The sequence below is a fragment of the Piliocolobus tephrosceles genome, chromosome X (genome assembly GCF_002776525.5).
Source record: "Piliocolobus tephrosceles isolate RC106 chromosome X, ASM277652v3, whole genome shotgun sequence".
Taxonomy (NCBI): domain Eukaryota; kingdom Metazoa; phylum Chordata; class Mammalia; order Primates; family Cercopithecidae; genus Piliocolobus; species Piliocolobus tephrosceles.
The window spans coordinates 86,410,559-86,436,924 of record NC_045455.1 but is presented as its reverse complement, the minus strand read 5'-3'; the positions used below and the strand labels follow the sequence as shown (position 1 = coordinate 86,436,924).

Genomic DNA, 26,366 nt, shown 5'->3' with positions numbered 1-26,366 from the left:
ATAAAATAAAATAAAATAAAATAAAATAAAATAAAATAAAATAAAATAAAATAAAATCTGCTGTACTTTTGAGATGGAATTATAAAGTACAGATGTTAGAAGAGAATTGTGTGATTAATGACAGGGAGAACACCTCAACACAACAATATATTTCTTCTTTACTGTTCCTCCTTCTTAGGTTTATTAAAATGAAACCTCACTAGTGCAGACTTACTTTCTGATGCAGGTTTCTGCCAGCTGGACCAGAAATACTGCTGAGACCAGCCTGAGTGAAGTTATTTCAATTGTGTGGTGTGTAAAATAAGGCATGTCATTTTAAAAACTCATCCAAGATTTTCTAACCCCAAATGAGAATTTATCTGCATTTTAGCTTCACGTTTATGCAGCCCCACAGAGCAAAACTCGCATTGCACTGGCCAAGACATGCACAAATGTCACTAGCAAGAAGTTGCCATCAGCTGTGTTCAGGCAGTCTTTGGGATTTTTCAAATTCTGTAACCACAACTCTGTCACGAAACTTATTTATTGAAAGGGTGTTTAGATGGTTGTTAGGTGTAAAACCATCCAAGTCGTCTTCAGACGCCCCAGGCACACATTAGTGTTCCAGACGGAGCTCATTCCTCCACATTTTCCTGGCTGATGAATGACAGCTTTGCTTTCCAAATGGTCATCCTCTGAGTCAAAAGAATTTTTATTCCCAGGACACTCATACAAAAAGCCTGCAGTGCTGACAAAATCTTATTCCACAAACAGCTAGGCTAAACACCTAAGATTCTTTTAATGAAATGGCATACAACTCAGCAGCTAGGAAGCGGGCCAGCCCTATCTGAATCTACAAGAAGCCATGAAGACAGGGACAAATAAAGATGCCTGCATGAAGTACAAACAAAACAAAAAGAAATGGGGTTGTGGTTAAAGAGATAAGTAAAGAAATGAACTTAACAGGAGCCTCTCAGGGAACCCGTGACCATCACTCTGACCTGATCTCTCTCTCAGTGTGGGCTTTCTTTACCTGTCAAGATGAGAATTATGATCACCGCGAATATGTCAGGGTTTTCAGCCAGCACGCCGGGGGCGTTCAGAGCCATGTGTGTCCGTGAGAACTCCCCGATGGGTCTGCCTATCAGCTCGTCGAAGGTGGCGCTCCAGGCCCTCGCTACGCTTGAAGTACCTGCCCCAAAGCACACACAACAGAGGGATGTGAGGACAACTGTTGGCCAGGTACTTGCAGTGGAGCTCCATGTTCATAACATCATTGCAGGAGTCACTGACGGTGCACTGGAATCTGGCGGCGGCAGCCAGACCACCATGCATGCTGAGCCCGAAGTGATGGTCCGCTAGCGCTAAGTGCGAGAAGGCTTCTAGGGCCTACAGAGGAACCCATCTCACAGCCCACCCAGCATGCACAGGTGTATTCTATCAAATACATATATCCGAATAAAAAGTCTGCAAAACAAGTGTCACCACCTGAGAGGCACTCTGACAGTATGCAATGCTACCTATTTTGTTGCATTGAAAAAGTAAACATTGATGACAACTCATGAACAACCGATTTCACAATGCACTCCTGGGGTGCAGCTGGCAGTCTGGAGGAACCCCGCTCAGGAAGCCTCTTTTCTGGGGAACGCTTGGCAGCAGAGATGATGGCGCCTGCACCATAATTCCTCTCCCAGCAAGACGAGGGGTCCTAGGAGGTCCTTGAAGGGGCTGAACCCCAGCTCAGGGACAAAGCCACGTGCTCACCGCAGAGTAGGCATCAGCCACCTCTGCCGCTTTGTGCCTGAACGTGACTCGGAGGCCATGGCATCCCCAGAGTGCGGGACCGCAGACAGACCCCAGCTCTCCTCATTCTCCCCTCAGCCTGCACCTTCCAGCGCCAGAGAACACCAACAGGGCAGCACCCAAAATGCCAATAGTTGGCTGCTTTCACTCTTGTTCTCTCCTCTCATATAATTCTGAAGAGAGTCAGAATGCATTTCCATTGGTGTTTCTCAGGAAATGTCACTAAAATTCCAGTATTTTCATAGAGCATTTTCCTTTATTTTCAAAGGGGTCCTTGTCGGTGACCATGGTCCTAATTATTCACCGCGTATTGCCAAAGCGATCTGCAGAGATTCAATTTCACTATTTGGTCTCACGATAAGTATCTTTCCAACAACTCAGAAGTTTAACCACATTTCTTCCTCTTGAGCAGCCTATCTATTATGAATTCTGTAAAAATGGTCTCACCATCTCCCTGTCACCCCCAAAGAGGCTGGCTCTTGGCAAATGTGGCTCCCAAACCCTGTCCTGCTCGATGAGAGGGGCTACCCCAGCCTTTCTTCCCAGCCTACCCTCTCCCAATTTCTGAATCATGCCTTAAAAAAAAAAATGTTTGCTGGAAAAAATGCCCTTCCCAGCAGCTAAGGCTGCAAATATATTTTCATAATGCATGCAAATGTTCTCACACAAGCAAATGGCACTCTGGCAGAGCCTTTCATTTGTTGGTCTAGAAGCTGCAACAGTTCATGCTCAATGTATATTTTATGCTCCAGGTAAATCCTCTGGAAACATAACGGTCCATTTACAATAGCTACATTCCCAGTGAGAGACTTCAGCTTGTGAGAACCATGTGTGGCTGTAAGTTTTGATGGGGCACTGAAAGAAAACAGTATGAATTTTATTTCAGAGCCCAGAAGACTAAGCTATGTTGGCTCTCAGCAGATACTGCAGCTGCTGGATAGAAAGAGAAGGTGCTGCTCAGAGAGTGTGAGTGTGTGCCCTCTGCCAGCTGTCCTGGTGAAGGGGGAGTGGTGCCCCCTATGCAGAGACAGGGCTGCGGGGAGCCCAGGGCTGCGAGGGTCCCAGCAGGCAGCATGCATGGCAGGGAGGGTGTGGTAGGGTCCAGTGGGAGCTGGCACAGAAGCAAGGCGGGGCCCACATGGCTCAGCTTACCAGGTCTTACTGTTTTTTCGCTATTACCAAAAAATTTGAGAAAAAAAATAAATGGCATGTTGAGTTGCCGTTTGTACTCTTTGCTTCTTCTGAGACTTAGGTTTTTGTTTAAGTTGACGTGTTCAACTTCAGTTGTAATCAAAATAGAAAAAAGCACCAAGGGAAGCAAAGCATGTTTACCTGGCAAACTGGAAAGATTTTCTACATTTGCTTCTTTATTTGCTGGGTGGTTGTGTTACAGGCCGATGTCCAGTGTCCACACTGCAGGGAAAGGGGCCCCTGGCTACGTGGAGGATCACAGTCAACAAAGGCCTTAAAAACATGCAGGCCCACCAAGAGCCATCCTGCTCCTTAGACAGTTTTAAGGAAAAGAACCATGGCTAAGAACAAAAACATAAACTAATTAACTGTTTATAACAACAGCAACAACATAATGGAAACAATCTGAACAACCCATAAGAACATCCAATACGTTACACGCCGTGTATATGAATCTATACAATGGTAGGCAAGCATTAGAAATGTTACCATGGAAAAATAGCTAATGATATGAGAAGTCTTTACTCTATATTGTTTTACAAAGAGGTATACTGTACAAAAATAGATATTTAAATTCACAAAAATGTTAAAACAACAGTTCTATCTGTAGACAGTAAACTGCTGAACAGAGAGTGTCTTGTGCCTTCATGGGATCCCTAGTATCTAGCACAATGCCCGGCACAGAGCAGGTACTCAATAAACATTTACTAAAAGAAAGAGTGAATGAGTAAGAGAATTAGTCTCTCCACGTTGTCAGGCAGGGTATTTCTACTGTCTTCTTTGTGCCTTTCTTTATTTTCCCAATTTTTCTCTATCAGTGATGCATTTACTCTAGTAATTTAAAAACATACTAAAAGAAACTAAATACTTTTAAATGAATCAGAAACAACCTATTAATTCTGGGTCTCTCGTGTTAACAAGAATGACCTCCCCATGGGGCATTCGCCCACACTTTGGAGGTGGGAACAAACAGAAAAGCGGCAGAGGGCACAAGCTCCGGGCCCCCGGTACCTACCGATGATGTAGGAGAGGATTAAGTTCCAGCCAGTGATGAAGGCCCAGAGTTCTCCAACGGTGACATAGCTGTAGAGGTAAGCTGAGCCCGTCTTGGGGACCCGAGCACCAAACTCGCCGTAGCACAGGCCAGCCAGCACCGAGGCCAGCGCAGCAATCAGGAAGGAGATGACAATGGCAGGGCCTGCATTCTCACGGGCCACAGCTCCAGCCAGGACATAGACGCCAGCACCCAGCGTGCTGCCCACCCCGAGGGCCACCAGGTCAAAAGTGTTCAAGCAGCGAGACAGCCGCGTCTCCTCCCGGCTACAGTCCACCACCTTCCGCCGCAGCATCTGCTGGCCAATGTTGAGCAGGACTTTGCACCCCATGTTGCTGTTCAGAGCTGTTGAAAAAGAACAAAGATGTTTCCTGATTGCTCCTCATTTCATTCCATCACTCTCATCTTATCACATTATTGAAACAGACAGTGATCAGGTCCTTCATAATCATTTCCTGCTAAAATGCTTAATTCGTAGAATTCCACCACTGATTGTCAGAAGCACACAGCCTTCTCCAGTTTCACCAGCACATACAGAATTATCCCAGCAGGCCAACAGATACAGCTGACTTCATTTTGAGGTCTCTGAGCTTCCACATTGGTATCAGGTCCTCTTAATGGAGACTCTTCCATGGGTGGAAATTATGTAGTAGAGGAAACACACATTAATGACATTGTTCCTACACTCAGTCATCAGATAACACACCAGGAAAAACAAGGTGTTAGTTCAAGTATGCTGTAATAGAAGGCAAACCAAACCACATCGTAATTTCATGATTAAATTACATTATTAAATTATTAAAACTCAGAGGCTCTGAATAGCAATAACAATGTTTTTTTTTTTTAAGATCTTTCTAGGATCCCCTGAGGGTAAGGAGCAAGTTGTTTTCACTTTTAAGGTAACACAGAGGTAGGGCGAAGCAGAAAAATGTTGAGTTATTACCAGTGAGGGCTTTTCGTCACTTACTACTCCAGGAAGCACTTTTCTTCTGGGCTGAAATGTCAGCCCAATGTGCTCTGTGGTACATGATATATATGCATATCTGATATGCTCTTGGGCACTTAGCAAGAGAGGGCATGTATCCATCCATCCCACCCTCACATGGGACATACCCCATTAGGGCCCAGGACACCTTGCACCTTGTGGGATGGTTCTGAGATTGCTTTCCTCCAACCTACAGGCCCAACTTGCCTGGCCAGACGCGACAGGTGAGCCCTTGGCAAGGACAGGCCAGCAGCCACCCTCAAAAAGGGGGAGCTTTGCTCTCCACATCTGAAGGGAAGAGACTTCCTTCCACAGAGTCCAGGATGGAAGGGTGGGGGTGGGAAGACAGATAAACTCTTCAGTGGAGAAACCCGAGGACCACAGCCTGCAGCAGGTGACCGAGGCCAACAACACTGACAATCATGTTGGTAGAGTGATGTGATGAGGAGGCACTTCATCTCCCTGGTCTTTCCCCCAAAACCCACAGCCCCAGGCTAACCATGGGAAAACCACCAGACACATCCCATTCTACAAAATACTGGACTGATTCTGTCAAGGTCATCAAAAACTAGGAAGTCTGAGAAATGGCAGAGCCTAGAGGAGCTAAAGAGACGTGAGGACTAAATGCAATGTGGGATCCTATATGGGATCCTGGGACAGAAAAGGGACACCTGGGGAAAACGAGGGAAACCTGAATCAAATATGGATGTCAGTTAGTGACAGCACATCAATATTGATTGTAACCAACGTACCCACCAAAATAAGATACACATTCCTAATGTGAAACGGTGAGGGGCACATGCAAGCTCTGTACGCTTCACGATTCTTCCGTAAATCTAACGCTATCCTAAAACAGAGTTTATTTTAAAAATCTAAGACAAAACAACAGCATGTGCACAGAGAAGCTATCACCGTGACTTCTGGCTACTGAGGTACACGCAAAAAACCACCAGTTATTCATGTTGATCATCAGTTGGTATTTATTGACCTAACTTGGCTGCAATGAAGTCTCTTGAGATGGTAAGTCTAGAAAAGTCCGTGCCTAAGCACCTGACACTTCCCTGCCTGCCCACACCTTTGCACCCGCAGCTGGCGGGCAGGCACAGTGCAGCAGGGCCTCCCCAGGCTGCCGCTCAGGGCCCCTCGGCAATGGTCACATCACTGATCAGCTCCAAGTCGTGCAGCAACTGGGAGTGGTGCCTGCTCTGTTTTACCCGACAGGCCAAGGGAAGAGAGTAATCCCAAGACTCAAAAATTTGAGCTAGAATGGGGAATAAAAATCATCTGATCCTACCCCTTTGTTGCATAGATGGGGAAAACAGCTCAGACAGCCAAGTGTCAAACAAGGTCACGGGCTCTGCAGGCGCCGTCCTCTGGGGTTCCGGCGGCATCGCAGGTAGGAAGGAAATGGTATCAATCAGGGTGCAGCAGGTGGGGCAAAGTGGGGAGGACATGAGGAGGGAGCGCTGCTTGTGGAACAGTGCTGGAGTGGGAAAATCAGACCTCAGAGTTTGAGAAGAGCAGGAAAGGGTCCCTGAGGCCGACAAGAGAAGAGCAAGCCGAGAGACGGATGGCTTCCCAGGTTGTTTTCAGCAACACACAGGACTGCTTCTGCAAGCCCTCGAGCCAGAGCAGTTCTGAGGTGTCTCAGCAAGGCAGGGATGCCTGCGGCTTTCTAGGCAGTGAAGTGAGAGCCTCTGAGTGGCACCAGGGAGGAGGAGGAGCAGGAACCAAGGACCTGGTGGTGCTGGGACCCCAGGATCTGCAGGCTCAGGGGGTGATTTCTCCTGGAAATGCCTTTTTCTTTTCTTCCTTTTGGGGAATTAGCCAGATTTATTCAAGTCAAATTGTAAATCACAACAAAGCGTTTAGTAAACAATTGCTTGCATAGTAAATTGAAAGGGAAAATGCAACATAGCCCTCAGCTGAAAAGCCTGTGCTGGGAGATGTGCAAACACTGCTGCAGTCACTTCTCAATACCCCTTTTGGCAGGGAGGGGAGTAGTTTAAGTAGACGAGCCTTGAAGAGAAACAGGGTGTGAAAACTCCTTATGACTTGCACTGTTTCGGATCTGGTGGGGCAATGTGGCTGGGGGATGCACAGACAGTGCCTGTCTGCTCCCAACCTCGCCCAGATGTCATTTCTGCTCAAGAATAAGCAGATTCTCTCCATAAAATACTAAAGGCCGGCCGGGCGCGGTGGCTCAAGCCTGTAATCCCAGCACTTTGGGAGGCTGAGACGGGCAGATCACGAGGTCAGGAGATCGAGACCATCCTGGCTAACACAGTGAAACCCTGTCTCTACCAAAAAATACAAAAAAACTAGCCGGGTGAGGTGGCGGGCACCTGTAGTCCCAGCTACTCGGGAGGCTGAGGCAGGAGAATGGCGTAAACCCGGGAGGCGGAGCTTGCAGTGAGCTGAGATCCCACCACTGCAACTCCAGCCTGGGCGACAGAGCGAGACTCTGTCTCAAAAAAAAAAAAAAAAAAAAAAAAAAAATACTAAAGGCCAAGTACAAGGAAAAGACAATACTACTCAATAGCATTTTCTTTCCTAGGCCTCACAGGATAACATAACCTACATGCCCAGAAGGTGAGAAGGGGTCGCCCTGCCTTTCTCTTTTCTGGGCTTTTCAGGAGGGCTGTTCCCTGTTTGCACTCCTTTCTCAAAAACGTGCTGTTGTCCTAGGCAGAACCAAAGCCACAAAAGTGACCAAACGGATTCTTGGCAAGGAGCGCACCGGAGCCCAGACACATGCCAGTTACATAGTTCTGGGCCTCCGTGGAACAGAAGGCTAATGTGAGCCAGCTGCTCGCATAAGAGGACAAATGACGCGTGTGGAGGTGCGCAGATACAAAGCCTATGCACACGCATGCACCTATGTCACCACCAGCACAGATCACTGGTACCAGTTGAAAACCCACTCAAAGAACCAAGCAACTTATGCTGGGGGGACCTCTGCACCCCCTTCAAAATGAAGGGGCAGGTGATGAAATCACTGCAAGCTTAGATACAGATAACGGTTTTCTAACATCATGTGAAAAGGGCCTTTCTGGTGAGACATCTGTTCACAGATGCGGCTCATTTCCCCTGAATAGGTACGCAGCGGCCCGTTTTCTTTGGGTATAGTTCTTGGCCTGTTTCCCCCGCACCAAGCCCAGAGAAGTGCTGGAGGGAAGTGTTTGGGTCTCAGCGGGGTGGGGTGGGGACAGCTGGGACCCCTACAGGAGATTACTTTTACCTTGGTTACTTTATTGCTTGCTAGATTCTAGGGATAGGGCAAACTCAATTCCTTTGGAAGACACTAGAACAAAGATGCGGCCAACTGCTGCTGAGAAGCCCAGAGCTGATAATCTGAAGAACATAAATGTTTCAGGCTAGGTGTTCACTCCTACTTCCCAGGGTAGGAGAAAATGAGACACTTACTCTGTCTTGGGTTTATTTTAGGAAATATCCTGTCTCCTTGGAAGTAATGCAAAAACTTGTTCTCCAAGTGGTTTTATCTGTCAGCATTTTGTACACATTATACCAGTTCTTACATTCCTGCCAGGACTCCAAAGCTGGTTGTTCAAACAACAGTGAGGCTGCACAAAGCTACTCTGCACAGAATTAGTCTAATCATTCCAACCCCAGCAAGCAAAGTCAGCTTGGTAGAGACTTCCTGCTGTTGGGGTTTACACAGAAAGTTGCCAGAATACTTTGAGAGCACTACCTGGAAATTAGGTGAGGAGGAATTTATACAACAGTCGACGCCTCCTTTTATTTGAGGGTTTGATGGAAATCTTGCAGCCCCAAGTGTCTCGGATCCATCTTGCTCCCTGCCATTTATTATCAAAGAACACTTACCTGCGGGGTATCCTCAGAAAAGCAAGTTGCCCACAGGAATTCTAACTCTGCATTCTATTCTAGTAACCACTACGTAACACCAGGAGTTTTACTGGCCCAATGGGTCCGAATTTGAGATAAAGACTCTTTTATGCTCCTTTAAAGATTTCTGATACAAGTGAGCAGGGGTGGATGGTGTGATGTTTCCAGCCTTGAATTTAACGGATCTTTCCACCACTGATACATTCCAGCTTAATGGCTTCCTTGGGGGACGGGAGGAGTCAAAAGTAAGCTGTTATACTACACTTGGAAATGCCCTTCTTTCAAGAAAATCTTCACCTTGGGATCTTTAAGAAGCCAACACTTCTAGTTTGCCCTTTCAGTGGCCTTCAGAATGGCTGGGTCCCGGCAGATCCCTTTCTCCAGGCACCCGGCGGGAGCCAGCCAGAGGAAAATCTTTCACCCTTGCAGGAGAAGGACCGTAGTCTGCGTTTGTACCAGGCTAAGGAACCTCTGTCTTTGCTAGGGTGGTAGCACTATTATAGGATACCACGAATGGGTGGGCATAGTCAATGGCGTCTTTTCAGCTTTCCTCAACAAGAGTGGCTGCCCAGCCTCATGGCTGGCATGTGGGCAGCTGCCCAGCAGTCCCAGAGTGCTCCAGATTGAGTGTGCACAGAGGCGCAGGGCTCACACAGCTGAGTGAGCTGCAGCCACAGGTGGGAGAAGGGGACGCTGGCCACGGTGGGAGAGGACGTGGAGTCTCAATGACAACGGCAAAACCTCTGCTGAAGGAAGTGATCTCAAACCAGGATTCACTTCCCCACAGATGTTAGGAGGCCCAGGTGCAAGAACTCAAATTTTAAAAAACAAGTCAGATCAGATGGGACTGGCAGACACTAAGGATGGAGACGGAAGGAGGTAGGCATGGTGTTATAAAAAAAGAGGTACGAAAGTGATAGAACTAAACACACTCTTGAGAAGCAGCAATGGAGGTCCCTTAACAGGCAGAAAGGGACTCAGAACAGAAAAGGAAAGTAACGGTGGTCAGTGCCTGAGACCATCAGAGGACAGGTCATAACTGAGCTAACATGGACTCATTAATCCCGGGTGAACTGAGCCTGCTACAATGGTAGATATCACGGTCTTTCTCCTGTCATCAGAAGCCACTGCCAGTTTGGGCATGAGGGGCAGGGAGCAGATAAGAGGACTGATCTTAACAAGTTTAGTACATATCAAAGGGAAAATCCTTATTCATAAAAATTCAATTCACATACAATGTATAGAAGACTGACAAATAGAGACTAGCATAATTGGGAAAATCATGAGTGACATGCTCACAAATGTTGAATACAGTTTAAGATCATTCTGGATGTTAACATGATGTCACTAAGAGAAGTGGAAAAAATGAGAAAAACTCTTCCTGTCCAAGAGTAGGAAAATTATGAATAACTTGCAATAACATATGACAAAATAATGCAGCCATTAAGAATGTCTTTCTAGACTATGTATGGACAATGAAGAAATGTTCATGACAGGTTCACAGAAAACATATATATTTTTGGATAAGCAAAATACATATGTATCCTTTAAATGCCAGATAAAAAGTATATCAAAATATTAATAGTAATTTTATTATTCACTATCGTAATACTTTTCAAAATTCTCTTTAAAAATTCTGTTTTATTTTTGTCATTAAAAAATACATACAATCTTTCCAAAGTCATTCTGCATTGCAGAAGGCATGTTCACCTACAGGGAGTACAGGCAGAGAAAACCTTTCACTGTGCAAAGTGTCACTAAAGACTACATGAGCTCAGCCAAGCGCAGTAGCTCGCGCCTGTAATCCCAGCACTTCGGGAGGCCGAGACGGGTGGATCACTTGAGGTCAGGAGTTGGAGACCAGCCTGGTCAACATTGTGAAACACCATCTCTACTAAAAATACAAAAATTAGTTGGGCATGGGGGCAGGCGCCTATAATCCCAGCTACCCAGGGAGGCGGAGGCAGGAGAATTGCTTGAACCTGGAAGGCGGAGGTTACAGGGAGCCGAGATCACGCCATTGCACTCCAGCCTGGGTGACAAGAGCGAAATCTGTCTCAAAAAAAAACCACATGGGCTCATTCGAAACCAGCCTGGGCCACGTGGCAAGACATCATCTCTACAAAACATTTAAAATTAGCTGGGCACTGTGGTATGCATCTGTGGTCCCAGCTACTTAGGAGGCTGAGCCAGGAGGATGGCTTGAACCCAGGAAATCAAGACTGCAGTGAACTGTGATCACACACTGCACTCCAGCCTCGGTGACAGAGGGAGGCCCTGTTTCAAAAAAAAAAAAAAAAAAAAAAAAGACTAAATGAGCTCCACGACCATAAGAAAACTGAATTGGAGAGAGTAAATCAAAGAATCAAAAGTATGAGGATGGGAGGGGTGGCTCAAAATTATGCAGCTTAAAAAAAAAAAAACAATAGTCCACTTGTGCAATGAGCAGCAGAGAAGGAAATGGCATAGTGCAAGGCCCCAGTCTCACTGGGAAGAGGCTCTTCCTAGAATGAAACATGACTTCTGAGCTTGGAGACTCTTTTAAAGGCCCCAGGGTCCACATCTGGCTGACCCCAGGCAGCTAGTGACGTTCTGAGGATATAACTAAATTCCACCCAAAGTGACTGATCCCATGCCTGTTATGTGCAAAGCACTGTGACAGCTGGGGTTTAAGAGAAATGGGCAAACCCCGTCCTTATTCTTGGAAAGCACAGAGTGGTGGGGTGGGGTGGGAGGCTATGAACATACACAGCGACTCCCGGAGCACTAGGGTCCCGAAGGGGAGTGTGGGACAAGGAAAAGGTCTGTCTCAAAAAGCCACTACTTTCATGGGGGAAAAAAAAGGTGGCCTTCGCTCAAGAAGTACAGAGGCACAGAGCCATTTGGGCACTTCTGTATATTGAGCTGGAGGCCTTGGTTATAGACACTTTACACTCTTCTAAAATCCACAAGCTGCAGGCAATGTGACTGCTCGAGTCTGGCACAAGGCGGGCCAAGGGCCAGCGTGATGGCTGAACCAGGGGTTTCAGTCCTTCAGGCCTTGGTGACTTCACAATCAGAAAGCCTGAGAGCCACCTCCCCGCCACGGCTTCTGCCTACTGACTCAACAGGGCTGGTGGCAGAAGTTCCCAGGGACCTCTGAGGTCCCACAGACAAGGTTTACAGCCCACCACTCCAAGTCTTACAGCAAAGGCAACATTACACGGAGAGGAGTGTGGGAGGAGGCAGGATCAGCGGTTCTGCAGGGGGAGGGAGAGGGGTGGGGAGGGGGCAGGAATCAGAGGTTCTGCAGGAGGAGGGAGGGGGTGGGAGGAGGCAGGGATCAAAGGTTCCACGGGAGGAGATGGAGTGGGTGAGTGGGGGTCATGTGGGGAGGAGACGACACAAGGCTCTACCGCAGGTGCCATTCCCTGGGCTGAGCAGCCACCAACTGCAGAACAGCTTCCAGGCACAGCGGGGAAGTTGCCCAGCCAAGGCACAACTGCCAACAGAGGCCCCAAAGCAGGCATGGCAAAGACCACACGCACAGCATCGGGCATCAGCCAGGTAAAAGCAACTAAGGAGCGCCGGGTCCTACCACTCACACCGTGAAGAGGCCCAAACAAATAAACTAACAACCCACAGGCCGAAAGTGGACAATGCTGTCCCAGGAAGGAGCCCAGTGAGATCTTTACAGCGTGAATCTGTTGCTGAAATGGTTTGCAGTCAGTTAACCGTTTTCAACTTTTAATGTCATGAGAAAACATCAAGTCCAAAAGAACATAATATAATCCCAATGAGTACGTATGTGGGTGTAAAATCCTAAAATATTAACTGAGATTATAGGTATGTTTTTGTTGTTATTTTCTTCTTTTCCATCGTTTGCTGTGTAGTCTAGAATGACATGTCACGTTTTCAATGAGAAAACAACAGTAATGACTAAAAACACCTAACATCCTGGGGCACTGGCCAAATGAAAGTCCTTTACATAGTTTACTTCATCTTTTCGCCCCCTTATCAGGTAGGCAATACCTTGCATTCTAGAGACAAGGAGATGCAGGCTTGATTACAACTCAGTAATTCTCAAACCTCGTTGCACATTACAATCATCTTGTGAGATTTTTTTAAGTAATGATGCCCGGCCCCACCACAAATAAAATAACTTCTATAGTATTCTCCCAAGGAACGTCCCCAAGGGCATTTGACTAATGAAAGGTGCAGCTGGGGCTCAAGCCTCACTGCCTCCAAAGCCTTGAACTGCCCTCTGAATTGGATCAACAAATTCTGGGAAATGGCATGGCGGTGAGGGCAGTGGGGAGAGGGTATAAGTACAGAAGAGGGCACAGATGGCACCATGGCCTGGCGGAGGGGGCACAGGCGACACCACACATGCCTCATCGGAGGGGAGGCAAGCTCTTCCCACTGACTCAACTCGGCCCCCTCATGATGCTCCCCCAGAGCAAGGGCTGCATCCTGATCATCCTTCTACGCCCCTGGCACCTAGCAGGCACCAAAGAGGATTGACAGGACCACAGCACACGCAGCATTCAGTAATTACCAATGACCTGAAATTCAGGAAGCTAATGGGACACTCACTTTTGTCTCAGGTAATCATCACCATGACCATCAACAACTTGTGAGGGTCTTTCTATCAAAGGAGATCTTATTAGCTGAATACTGAATGGTTTCATTCACCAGGGAATACATGTGTTTCTCTAAATGAATATAAATGTAAAAAGATGCTAGTTACAGATTAAAATCTAAAGCAACAATCTTGTCTAGGAAGCCCTCTCCAAGCCCGTCTCCTCACAGGTAACCTCTGTCTGCGCCCTCTCCCCACCCCCTTCGCCCCCATCAGACCATCGCCCCATGCCACTGTGAGGACCAGCTCAGGTCCCACCACTCTTCCTGTCCAGGTTTCCATAGGCCCAAATGCATTGTGTTCAACAAGGCACAGTGTCAGCGTCTCTGTTTCTACATGTGTAAAATGGGGATGGGACAGTCCTGCCACTGCAAGGTGCTGTGAGGCTCACATGAGGCAACGTACTAGGAAACACCCAGAAAACAGAGCTCGCTGCTCTTCAAATGCAAAGAACCATCAGCATCGCCCCATTAGTAGCCATTACTGCCTCATAATAACATTTTCTTTTAAATCCCAATTACAATCTGTTGGTCACTGTCTCTGCCTCACAGAAGCAGAGGGCAGACAATCCCCATCAGCTCCAGGTTCCCGTCACCAGGGTTTCCCTTCACGGAAGCTTTGCCACAGGCACTGTGAGTACCACCCACTCCACTCAGCTCCAGTCTCCCAATTCTGTTTACCCAAATCAAAGACTGACTTTAAAAAAACGAGAAGCCGGTGGAAAAGCTTATCAAGGACATCTTCACAAAATCCAGAGAACACCCGAAAAGCGTTTCCTCCTGAAGCCAGCAGGATGCGTAGAGCTGATGTCTCTCGACGTGTTTCCATCATCACTCGGGAGGGCGGTGCTTCCTCGGGAGAGACGCCCGCGCCCTGCGTGCATGTGTGTTACAGCAAAACAGGTATCCTAGCCTAGCCTAGCCTGTTGGAGCCAGGGCTCCTCTGACACGTGCCTTTTCATCACACTTGGGCAGCATGGAAAGAAAACATCAGTCTGCACACCCTGTGGGCAGGTCCTCGGGGAGACTCTCCGCAGCCTCCCAAGTGCAGCATCAGTGAAGCCAGAACCAACCAGGGAGCTGGCCCCACACAGCCGGAGCTTCCACGAAACAGGCTTTACGTCTGTGCGCGCTGCATTTGGGCCTTGGGAATGGCTATGGAACCGGCTCTCATATCTCAAGAAGAAATCTGTTCTTTAAACAAATTTGTTCATTTATGTAAAAAGAAATGTTTTATTATTATTATTATTATTTTTTTTTTTTTTTGAGGCGGAGTCTCGCTCTGCCACCCAGGCTGGAGTGCAGTGGCCGGATCTCAGCTCACTACAAGCTCCGCCTCCCGGGTTTTACGCCATTCTCCTGCCTCAGCCTCCCGAGTAGCTGAGACTACAGGCGCCCGCCACAGCGCCCGGCTAGTTTTTGTATTTTTAGTAGAGACGGGGTTTCACCGTGTTAGCCAGGATGGTCTCGATCTCCTGACCTCGTGATCCGCCCGTCTCGGCCTCCCAAAGTGCTTTTACCAACCAAAGTGCTTTTACCGCGCCCGGCAAAAGAAATGTTTTAAACAAAGCTCCCCCAAGATTAGAACACTGGCACTTTAATTTTCTGAGCCTCTAAGGTATCCTGGGAGTTAAATTAGTTTTCTTTCCCTCCTTCTAAATATTTCCTCTTCCAAAAAGCACAAGGAGAATCAGCATTGCAAACGGAAGCAAAGCAGAGGATTCCATGCCAACTTAACTGAATTTTCACTGGACATTCACAGACTGGTATTTTCCTACTCACTCATTGATTCACTCAACAAACCTTTAATAAACCCAGGCAGTCCACCAATTCACACACAGGCCTGGGAACACCTTAATCCATAAACTCCTGGAAATGTTCACTTCTCCCCCCGTCTCCCCACCATCACAAGCAACTTTTTTTGTGAAAAAACTTGGAACTCCTAGAAAATTCACTGGCTCAAGAGGAGACAAAGAAAAGCTATGAACAACGGGGCACAGCCCAGGAACAGCCTCACAGCGAGCGGGGCCGGCTAGAAACAGCCAACATCATACAACACTAGCTCCACGTCACGTACATGCATAGATGTACTGCTGCATTAAATCCTCACAAGGAAGCAATCAAGTCACACTTGCTAGTCCTCTTGCAAGAATAAGAGCACGGAGGGTAGCTGGCGGATTATATTGCCTGCCATCACGTAACTTGTAATAGTGAAGCCAGGATTTGAACCCAGGTCACCTAATTCCTGAAACCCTATGGCCTGCCAGGTGCCAAACTGACTCAACTTTGACCAAGCTCATTCTCCCTGCTGCCTGATAATTCTTACTTTATTTGTTACCCTGTCTGAAATCCTACAAACATAAAAGAGTCATGAGTTAAGTGACAACCTCTTCTTGAATGTGACACCCCTGTAAAAATGAAGCCCATTATTATTCATGCAGTGGAGTGAATCGGCGTAATCCATCCACTTCCCATCCAGCCGGCTGCTAGCCAAGACCTGCTGGCTGTGAGGTAACAGGAACCTTATCTGGGACTGAGGAAAAGTGGGTAATTTTGGCTGCAGGACCCAACCGGGGCTTCGGCGGAAAGTTGTGGAAAGGATACAGATAGCAGAGGCCTGGAAGGGGTACGTGGAAGGAAGTGGCAGATAAAGCAGATGGATTACATATTATGTTGGAGATATGATGTCCCTGATAAAAGTAGGGAAAAAGTGTCAAAATAACATTATAGCAGTCCTTAAAAAAAAAAAAAATAGCATAAAAATAAGTGTGTACAAAGAATCGTAGTGCAGGAGGAAGTGAGGCATTTGTCTCCAGACAGAAGATTATGAATGGTCCCTTCCATATTTCGACAATTTTTAAATAATGAGTATGTACTGCTTCTGAATTAAGGGAAAGAAAATCTTTTTTAATGAAACCAACAAAGAGGGAGAACAAAAGCAGGCATGAGGGTCCCAGGACAAGCCAAGCCCACCTCGAGTCTGTCTAGGAGATGCTGATAAGCGGGTACATGGGGCTTCATTATGCTTTTCCCTTTACATTTGTGCATGTTTGGAAATTTCCAAAATTAAATGTAAAAACAAAGGACTTGGTCTGGGGCTGACCCAAAAAACACTGAGGAAACTCCACTACCTGCACCAAGTACCCCACTCCCCAACCCTAGCGCCAGGATGCCCTAAAATGCTGTAAGTGACAGCCACATGTTAACTAGTTAAAGTGTCTTTTATATGGAGCCCTATGAAGCTTTCAATATTCAACCATATATGATCTACAAAAACAGCCAAGAGTCAAAGATGTGTAACAGGCAGACCTGTCCTTAAGTCTCCTGGCGGGGTCCTGAGACACTTCTCGGGGCCTAAGTCTAAATCAGTAGAAAGTCAGACTGAAAAGCAACCCTCTCTCATACTATAGCCTCTACCAGAAAAGCGACGTGAGCACCAAGGAACAGACTTAGGCATAGTTCACAGGCTATTCAAAAGCTGGCGGCTGTCTAAAACGCTAGGCACACGCGTTTAGAAGCTATACACTGGAAGGAGCACAAGTGAATTCTGCGGTTCACTCCTTCCTTACCTTTCAACACGTAACAACCTCACTGGGGAGATGGAACCCATGCCCGCCGGACAACAGGTGGCATGTCAGTCACTGGGCGAGGCTGGCAGGCTGGTCTGTGATCTGTGACTTGGGGCAGGGCAGGGTGGCCCTTTTAGGGGTCTTCAGTGGTCAGCTAAGGGATTTACACCTTTATTTAGACGCAGATTTTTAAAACAAAGGAAGAGCATCCACAAAACATGATCTTGAGCGGACTAATCTGGTCTGTGTAAGAAACACTGAGGGGGGAAAACAGAGCACGAGGACTTCCAACTTCTCGAGGTCCAGCCTTCTCCTTTTCAGTTGCAAATCAATATGCTCGCCTTACAGCACAATATTTTAATCCATCTCATAGAACACCTTTGTGGAAGCACATGCTGTGACCTTTCCTATTGATCTATCTTTTCCCCGGTCCCTGTTTTATTTGCAACGAGCCCTGACACACACATAAAACACACGCCCGTAGTTACCATGGGGATTATCTACGCCGTTCATGTCACGCACCAGTAATTCCCACCAGGAAATGCCACATTTTATGGCAGGTCTTCCTGCCGCACTCACAACCACACTTTTTCACTGGTGGCCAGAATTTCAGACACTCACTCCAGAAGGAACACACTTTTAATCTGACTTCTAATCTCAAAAGAATGTCACAGCCTCTTGGCCTGGCTGACCACCTTGCCTGTCTTCAGTCTTCAACAAGTACTGGTTGTACTTTTCAAATGACGAGCCCTTCTCTTTATGTGGAGCGGACGTGCTAGTGGGCACTGAGAGAATAGCCTCTAGCAGAGAGGAGAATGTGATTCAATTTACCTGCAATTCCTTTCTGGTATCTGGAAACAAATGGCCAATTGTCCGCATGCTCGCCTGAACGATCAAAGACCGGGAGAAAACAGTGCCCACGGACCAGGAGGAAACCAGCTCCATTCCTTCCCACCGCATGGGAGTGCCAGAGGGGGTGAAGGGTGGAGCGGCCCTTTCAGCACACTATGTGGTCCGTATTTTATCATCCGTCACTGGCAGTGCCACCTGCATGGCTTTCATCGAAGGCGCCAGACCAACACCATGACCACACATTGTCACTCTGGAGTGCCACCCCAACTTGACCTTGGAGTCAGCCCGTCAGTAAGCCAACGTTCAACTCAAATGTTCCAGACCGTGTATAATCAAAATTCTTCCTTTTTTGGTTACGGCTTTGTGACAGTCAGACTCTACATTTCACAGAATCAGGAGAAAAGGAGAGCACAGCTTACATCTACTGTTTGTTTGTTTTTTGAGACAGAGTCTCACTCTGTGAGACTGGCATGCAGGCTGGCATGCAGGGGCACCACCTCAGCTCACTGAAGCCTCCGCCTCCTGGGTTCAAGCAATCCTCCCATCTCAGCCTTCTGAGTAGCTGGGACTACAGGTGCGCATCACCACATCCAGTTAATGTTTGTATTTTTAGTAGAGATGGGGTTTCACCATGTTGGTCAAGCTGGTCTTGAATGACCCCAAGTGATCCACCCACCTCAGCCTCACAAAGTCCTGGGATTACAGGTGTGAGCGACCACGTACAGCCACTTCCATTGTTTTTTAATGAGTTCTTAAAGGCTGAAAAGAGACATTTTAACATATGCCCCAGATAATATTCTCTACAGTCCCCACGGCCACAGAAAAACCTACTGTAAGGACCTCTTGCCTGCTGAAAGTTCACTGACATGCCAGTCATCTGAGACCCAGGACCACATTTTCCTATAGAAACAACATGACAAAGCTGCAGTTAAGTTCCAAGGCAGCTCACAAAAAGCCATTTAACCCACCTCGCTCCTAAAGTAGGGCTGGGCACTCCGGAGCCACCCACCAGCCAGCAGGGCCAGTGATGGCTCAGGGCTGCAAGGGTAAATGGGTCCTGTTGGGCTGGGACCCTGCAGAAGGTTTAAAATCAGGGACAAATGTAGAAAAAAAAGCAAGGAGCAAAATAATTTGTTATAAAAATAGACAGCAGATGGAAACCACTTTTCAACTCCCCCTTCCAAGGAGTAAAGAAAGCTGACCTGTGTTGGGCTGGCTTGATGAGGCAAGCGGCCATGCTGGGGAAGCTCACATGACAACCAACTGCAGGTGGCTTCTGGGAGATGCAGGCAGCTGCTAGGAACCGCGAGTGGCCTCTCAGAGCTGACAGCAGCCTCCATGTCAGCCAAAAAGAGGCCACGAATCAGTCCTACAACTAGAGAATATGAATTCAGCCAACAACCTGAGGGAATGTGGAAGAGGACACTTCTCTAGTCAAGCCTCCAGATGAAAACCAAGCCCAGGCCAGCACCCAGACTGTAGCCTGGTGAGACCCCAAGCACAGGCCCCAGCTAAGCCCTGACTCCTGTTCTGATTCCTGGCCCACAGAAACATTGAGAAAATAAGATGTGTGTTGTTTTAAGCCAGAGAAATAGATGACTAACCATGGTCCAAACACTCCCGTGTGATAACGAGTGAACTGGCATTCATTTGCTCACTGAATCCTTGTGGGTCTAAGAACAAGAGCAGCAACTTTCTTTAATACATTGCTTCAGTGGTGGGGATAACCACGACTTTGCCTGAAACTATTTCATTTAACGGAGGCTGAATAATTTGAAAGTAATTTCCTCCTCCTGGAAAAATGCCATATATTGAATAGCTGTTACTTCATTTTTTAAAAATTGGGTGATCTTCCTTGGGCCATGGTTGTAGGGAGTTACGGGAGCTATAAAGATGAGATCATACATCGTCCCTGCCCTCAGAGTGCACAGTATGGAAAGAAAGAAGCAAGCAAGTAACTGTTCACAATGATCTATCCATGCAACAACTACCTATTATTCCCCTACTATGTGCCCTCTCTCCTTGCAGAGGCTGAGGAAGCGCAGGGAACAGAACAGAACAGAGAAGACAGAATGTGATAAACCAAACAACAAGCGTGGCCAAGACCGAAAGGCCTCCAGGAGATGTGGCATCTGTGTTACCACCTGGCCTGATTCTCTTCGACAGGAAAAGGTGACATCATGGCAGTGCCCAGTAAGCCATAAATTCCCCCGATTCAGACAGGGTTCAGCACTTGTGCCCCAACACCACCCAAGGGCTTCCCCTCACACCTTGATAATGCACTGCCCAGCCCAAGAAGCGGAAGACTCTGACTTAGGCTATTCACTCAGATGTCAATGCCCAGCCCCAGTGTCAGGTAACACCGGAAGGTGTTCTAAAATAGTCTGCCAAGACAGCAGAAACACATCTGACTGGGGCGGTGGAGGCGGGAAGAATGCAGAATGAACTCACTCTAATTCAAGTCATTCTACTAATTAAGCACCTAAACAGGGAAGGAAAGAAAAGGGTGCTCAAGGCTCACACACCCCAACACACAGTGGCTTGTGGCCTGTGCAGAACGTCCTCCCACTTCCCTGCTGGCCGGCAGCTAATTTTACCCAGTGTCTTTTGGAAGGTGCACCTGGTAATTCTGCACCTTCGTTTCTGACATTGACAAGGCTGTAGCAGCCTCATAAACAAGGTGCTTACTTATAGCCAAATCCTCCCCCAGAGCTTGAAGCTTATGGGCAGCCCATCCTTCCTCCTTAATTCTTATTTCAAGGCAGGCTGCTCAAAGTTGCTTACATGTGGCAAAGATCACTGGCTATATCCCCCAGAAGTCCTTCTGATTAAGAACTCAGTGTGGGCTGCTGAGCCTGGGTATGTCTGCATTCCTAATATAGCCATAGTCTCAGAATTAACTATATGAATGGCCTCAAATGACTGTAAGAATGTGAGAGAGTGGGAGACAAGTCAGGTGAGGGTCATTACACACACACACACACACACACACACACACACACACACACACACATACTTTCCCTCCACTGAAGAGTTTTAGCTCTATTTTTTGTAATAAAATAGCAATGATAATGATGATGCCTCCATACTCAGTAAACATTTTTAGTTTAATGGAGAAATGGACAGAGCAACTAGTTTAAAGTATTTTATAGCGGAACTCTTTTTCCCAAATATGTTGGGAACAGGCCCCCAAATCTGGCCATAAACCAAATCTCTACAGCACTGTGCTATGTTCGCGATGGCCATGATGCCCACGTTGAAGGTCGCTGGTTTACCGGAATGAGGGCAAGGAACACCTGGCCCACCCAGGATGGAAAACCCCTTAAAGGTGTTCCTAAACCACAAACATTATCACGCGTGATCTGTGCCTTAAGGACACGCTCCTGCTGCAGATAACTAGCCAGACCCATCCATCCCTCTATTTCCCGTAAGGAATGCTTTTAGTTAATCTATAATCTATAAAAACAATGCTTATCACTGGCTTGCTGTCAGTAAATATGTGGGTAAATCTCTGTTTGGGGCTCTCAGCTCTGAAGGCTGTCAGCCCCGATTTCCACTCCACACTATATTTCCGTGTGTGTTTCTTTAATTCCTCTAGCGCTGCTGGGTTAGGGTCTCCAACCGAGCTTGGTCTCGGCACCCAAACTACATCCTACCCCAAACCCAAATAGAAAAATCAGATAAAAATGAAGCTACTCGTATTTAAAGAAAGATAGGGGACACAGAGCCTCACTGGCCAGCCTTGAGTGCCCCCCTGCCCCACTTGGCTCTTATGCCCACTTGGAATTAACTCTCAAACTACAAGGAACAGCCTGAAACACCACTGCCCTAGAGCAGACGGTTACAGCCCCTGAACCAAGAACGAGTTACAGCAGAATTCCTAAGTCCAAGGGAGAGGAGTAAGGAGAAGAGTCGGAAGAATGGGAGCAAGATGAAAAGTTCTGGGGTAGGAAGAGAACTGGAAGCAGCCCTTGACCTTTAGAACTGCAAAGGCTCCAGGAGTCACAGAGAGACACACAGCAGGACACAGCACAGCCGCTGTGCTGCACACCAGTGCCCAGGAGCTGGCTGGCACACAGAGCACGAGACACAGCGCCCAATGTCCGCACCAGGAATGACGTGGGACAGCTCCAGGCTGATCCTTCCCCAGAGCCTGCCCTGGTGACCAGGCTTCAGGGACGGAAGGCCTGGCCACCCACAGGATATCAAGAGTTCTGTTGGAGGGAAATGCAGGAATTTAAGGAACACACTAAAGTGAAAAGACAAGCCTGTTTTCTGCTGGGTCAATGGGTCTGGACAACTAGCCACATGAGTCTGAAAAATTACAGCAGTTGGGAATCTAAAAAAGAAGACAACTGGGGGTTTTAGTTGACAGTTAACTTAAAAAGTCAACAGACAACTAGCAGTCTAAATGAATAACATACTCTAGCACAAAACAGAATAACATATTCTAGCATGCTGCTGTCATGCTGACAGGTAGACTGTACCTGGAATATGACGTGAAGCCTCAACACCTTCTCACCGGAGGACAGCCTCGATCTTGCAGCAAAGAAGTGTCAGGAGGGATACAAGGAAGGTCTCAGAATCCTGAAAGGCAAGGAAGAGCCATCAGATATGTTCAGTTTCGACCCCAGAATCTCCAAGTCTGTGGCTGGTACAGTGAAAATGGATTCAGCTCAGCCCTGCAGTGGAAAACGTATGTCACCTTAACAGCAACTGAAGACAGGGTTGACGGCAAAGGGGACCACCATGGGGCATCATCAGGGGAATTCAGGGAGAAGATGGGAAGCCAAACTAGATGCCCTCCACACCAGAGATTCCACTGCTTTGCCTCTGAAATCGACTCTCGTATTTCAAAGAGGAAGATATAAACCATCACACTGGCAATTTCCACAAATCTAGGGCACAGTCGTAGGCATGCAAAAGCTCTGAGGCCCCGGTTAGGGGCCAAAAAGGGGAGCGAGTCCGCTCCTGACACTGGTATTGACCAGCAAGGTCAGCGGGGGCAGAAAACATTAGCTGGTGTCTTCTGAAAACACTTGGACTCCAATTCGTACAATCGAGCATTTGGTGATGGAGTTCTATGGGTACTATTAACAGCTGCCATGGCAGCACGGAGCACACGCCTGCCCATAACTCCAAGAGTCTCAGCATGGGCAGAAGGTTATCCTAAATCTGGGATGCAGGACCTTGTTGCCTTGGAATGGAATCGTGCTGGCCAGTGACTGGGAGTACCTGGTGTGAACGCAGCCTGAGGACACGCTAGGAAGAACCTCGTAGATGCATGGCATATAAAGTCCTTTGTTTTCTAAATCTTACCATTTACACTCTGCACAGAATCTTGCACTCGCCCGGGAGCTGAAGAGGTTTAATTAAGCTGTGTCTGAAATATGATTTGCACCTAATGTGAACCCAGACAAGATTATCATTACACAAAACATGCACATAAACAGGCTCATCAACAGCTAGAGTTTTATAACTTAGACAGCAGCAAACCAGACTGCCCACAATTGGAATCTTATTCTATTCCCACCTGCGTCATCTTTCATACATTGATATTTCATCCTATATTGATATTTCACTCCTTTTCACTTTCTATGTTGAAAATGTCAAACCTATAGAAGTTGAATGCTTACTCTTTATCTACACTTCCCAATGTTTAACATTTTGCCATATTTGCTTTATCCCTCTTTAGACAAATATATGCTTTCCTTATGACCATTGTGATAAGCAAGCTACAGCCATCATGACACCTACCTCTAAATATGTCAATAAGTAATTGCTAAGAATTACACTGTGTTACCAAACTGTAATGCCATGATCACACCAGTGGAACTGAACATTAATTCAATAGTATTTAAAACACAGTCCACAGGATTAAGAAAAGGTGGTACATATACACAATGGAATACTATGCAGCCATAAAAAAGGATGAGTCCATGTCCTTTGCAGGGACATGGATGAAGCTGGAAACCATCATTCTGAGCAAACTATCGCAAGGACAGAAAACCAAACACCGTATGTTCTCACTCATAGGTGGGAATTGAACAATGAGAACACTTGGACACAGGGTGGGGAACATCACACACCGGGGCCTGTCGTGGGGTTGGGGGAGAGGGGAGGGATGGCATTAGGAGATATACCTAATGTAAATGACGAGTTAATGGGTGCAGCACACCAACATGGCACATATATACATATGTAACAAACCTGCACGTTGTGCACATGTACCCTAGAACTTAAAGTATAATAAAAAAAGAAAAAAGAAAAAAGACGCAGTCCATAATCAAGTGTCCCTAATTGTCAGTTACTGCTCTTTCTTGATGCTCTATCATGTACCATGAAAGCACCAAGAACAATGAAGGTTGATAAAGTCAGGCTCACAGCCCACTAGGGACACAGCATACTGGTGCCCCACTGCAGGGTGGGTGCCAAGGGGCCATGATTGGGATTTGTAGTTTAAAAAGTTAACTCTGGGAAAAAAGGGGCAGAATCTAGAAGGGAAACAACTGACAACATTTGCTGCGAGTGATAAAATTTGAGAGCTTTCAAGAAAAAAATGGGAATTTCAGAAAACTTGTATTCGTCATCAAGATGTGGCCAGCTCCCTAAAAGTTGAATTTTCCCATGACACTGGGGGTGATGTCAACAAATGTGATATTTTAAAAATATATGATGAAATGTGCCAGCATTTGGAAGACCTACATGATTCAGTAAAACAGAATCATAAATGTGTAGACTGATTTGAAGTGCAAGATAGACGCATCATTTTAGAACAAAGAGCTTACTGAGACGGCTTCAGATTCCACAGTGGAACCCACTATTGCCTGTGGAGTTTTAATGTAGTATCAAGAAAGAATATCTACAATTACCTGAGAAGGCCACTAAAGTGTTCCTCCTTTTCTAGGTACATCCCTGTGAAGCCATATTTTCCTCATATACTTCAACTAAAACAACACGTCCAAACTGACTGAAGGCAGAAGCACATATATGAATCCAGCTACCATACGCTAAACATTAAAGACGCTTGTAAATATGTAAAACAATGCCACTCTTCTCACTGAATTTTTTTTGTTCTGGCAAATAGTTACTTTTCATAAAAATGTTACTTATAGTAATACAAAACAGGTTAATCCTTGTTATTTTAGGTAGATTAAAACATTTATTTCAAGTCGTTCTAAATTTTAATTTCCCTTTTTTTGTTTTGTTTTGTTTTGAAGACAGAGTCTCACTCTGTCACCCAGGTGACAGAATGCAGTGGCACAATCTTGCCTCACTGCTGCCTCGACCTCCCTGGACTCAAGTGATTCTCCCACATCAGCCTCCCAAGTAGCTGGGACTACAGGTGCGGACCAGCACGCCTGGCTAATTTTTTGTATTTTTTGTAGAAACGGGGTTTCACCACATTGCCCAGGTTGGTCTCAAAATTTCTCAGCTCGAGCAATCCACCTGCCTCAGTCTCCCAAAGTGCTGGGACTATAGGGGTATGTATGCCACTGCACCCAGACTACATTTTATTTCCAATTCATAAGTGTTGATAGACACAACCCACATAAGCAAAGCTTCTTGGAGTCCTCAATACTCTTTAAGGGTGTCAGAAGGGTTTCAGACCCAACAGTTTGAGAACCAATGCTTGAAAGGTTGCCCTGTGAAATGAACACAGCCACGCTTAATATACACACAACAGGAGGAATGCTGCTGTCCTGCTTGGGCATGAATTCAGCAGCCTGCCGCAGTGACGCTTGCTCCAGTCGCAGTCTCCTGTCGTGGTATAAAAGCAGTTAATGCTAAACTTAAAAGTCTAAAGAAAGGCATGCCATATGTTAAGCCAGGATGAACTCATCAGGATTAATGGGACTGGAATGCATAGCAAATAAATTCATTAGCACCGCTTCTCTTTAATCCAAAAATGTTCCAACCAATTTACTGTAATTTTTGAGATTTGAAAATTCCTTTGTTAAAAGCAGAGTAACGCAATGCTACGCCTCAGATGTAAAGAGTTCAATTCCATTTGTTTCATAAATACAGCAAGCAGCATTCCAACACTACCCCTGATGGGCTTCCAGGAGTACATGCGGACTGTAAAAGTGCGATTGTGACACCATGTGGCTATACTGTAATACAGTCATGTGTCATGACTTAATGACAGGAATGTGCTGTGAGAAATGCGTCTTTAGGCGATTTCATCCTTGTGTGAACATCCTGCAGTGTACTTAGAGTGTACTGACAGAAACCTAGGTGGGATAGCCGATTGCACACCTAGGCTGCATGGGATGGCCTTGGCTTCTAGGCTACAAACCTGTACAGCATGTTACTGTACTGAATACTGTAGGCAACAGTCACACAACGGTAAGTATCTGTGAATGGAAACATAGAAAAGGTACAGCAAGAATAAGATACAAAAGATAAAAATTGGTACCTCCTTATAGGGCACTTACCATGAACA

General features: G+C 46.6%; 1 protein-coding gene across 2 annotated transcripts in view; it reads right to left on the bottom strand.

The window, feature by feature from the left end:
• SLC7A1 (solute carrier family 7 member 1) overlaps nucleotides 1-26,366 on the bottom strand; it is an 82,175-nt gene that overhangs the window by 19,703 nt on the left and 36,106 nt on the right. The window contains exons 2-4 of one of the 2 annotated variants that reach the window (XM_023208752.1): nucleotides 22,408-22,507; nucleotides 3,989-4,372; nucleotides 1,013-1,171 (exon numbers count right to left, since the gene is read on the bottom strand). In XM_023208752.1, the coding sequence (XP_023064520.1) occupies nucleotides 1,013-1,171; nucleotides 3,989-4,358 (529 nt within the window). In that variant the 5' untranslated portion in view covers nucleotides 4,359-4,372; nucleotides 22,408-22,507. Of the gene's footprint in view, nucleotides 1-1,012; nucleotides 1,172-3,988; nucleotides 4,373-22,407; nucleotides 22,509-26,366 lie in introns of those variants that run through there. The other variant, XM_023208753.1, reaches the window with a different exon arrangement.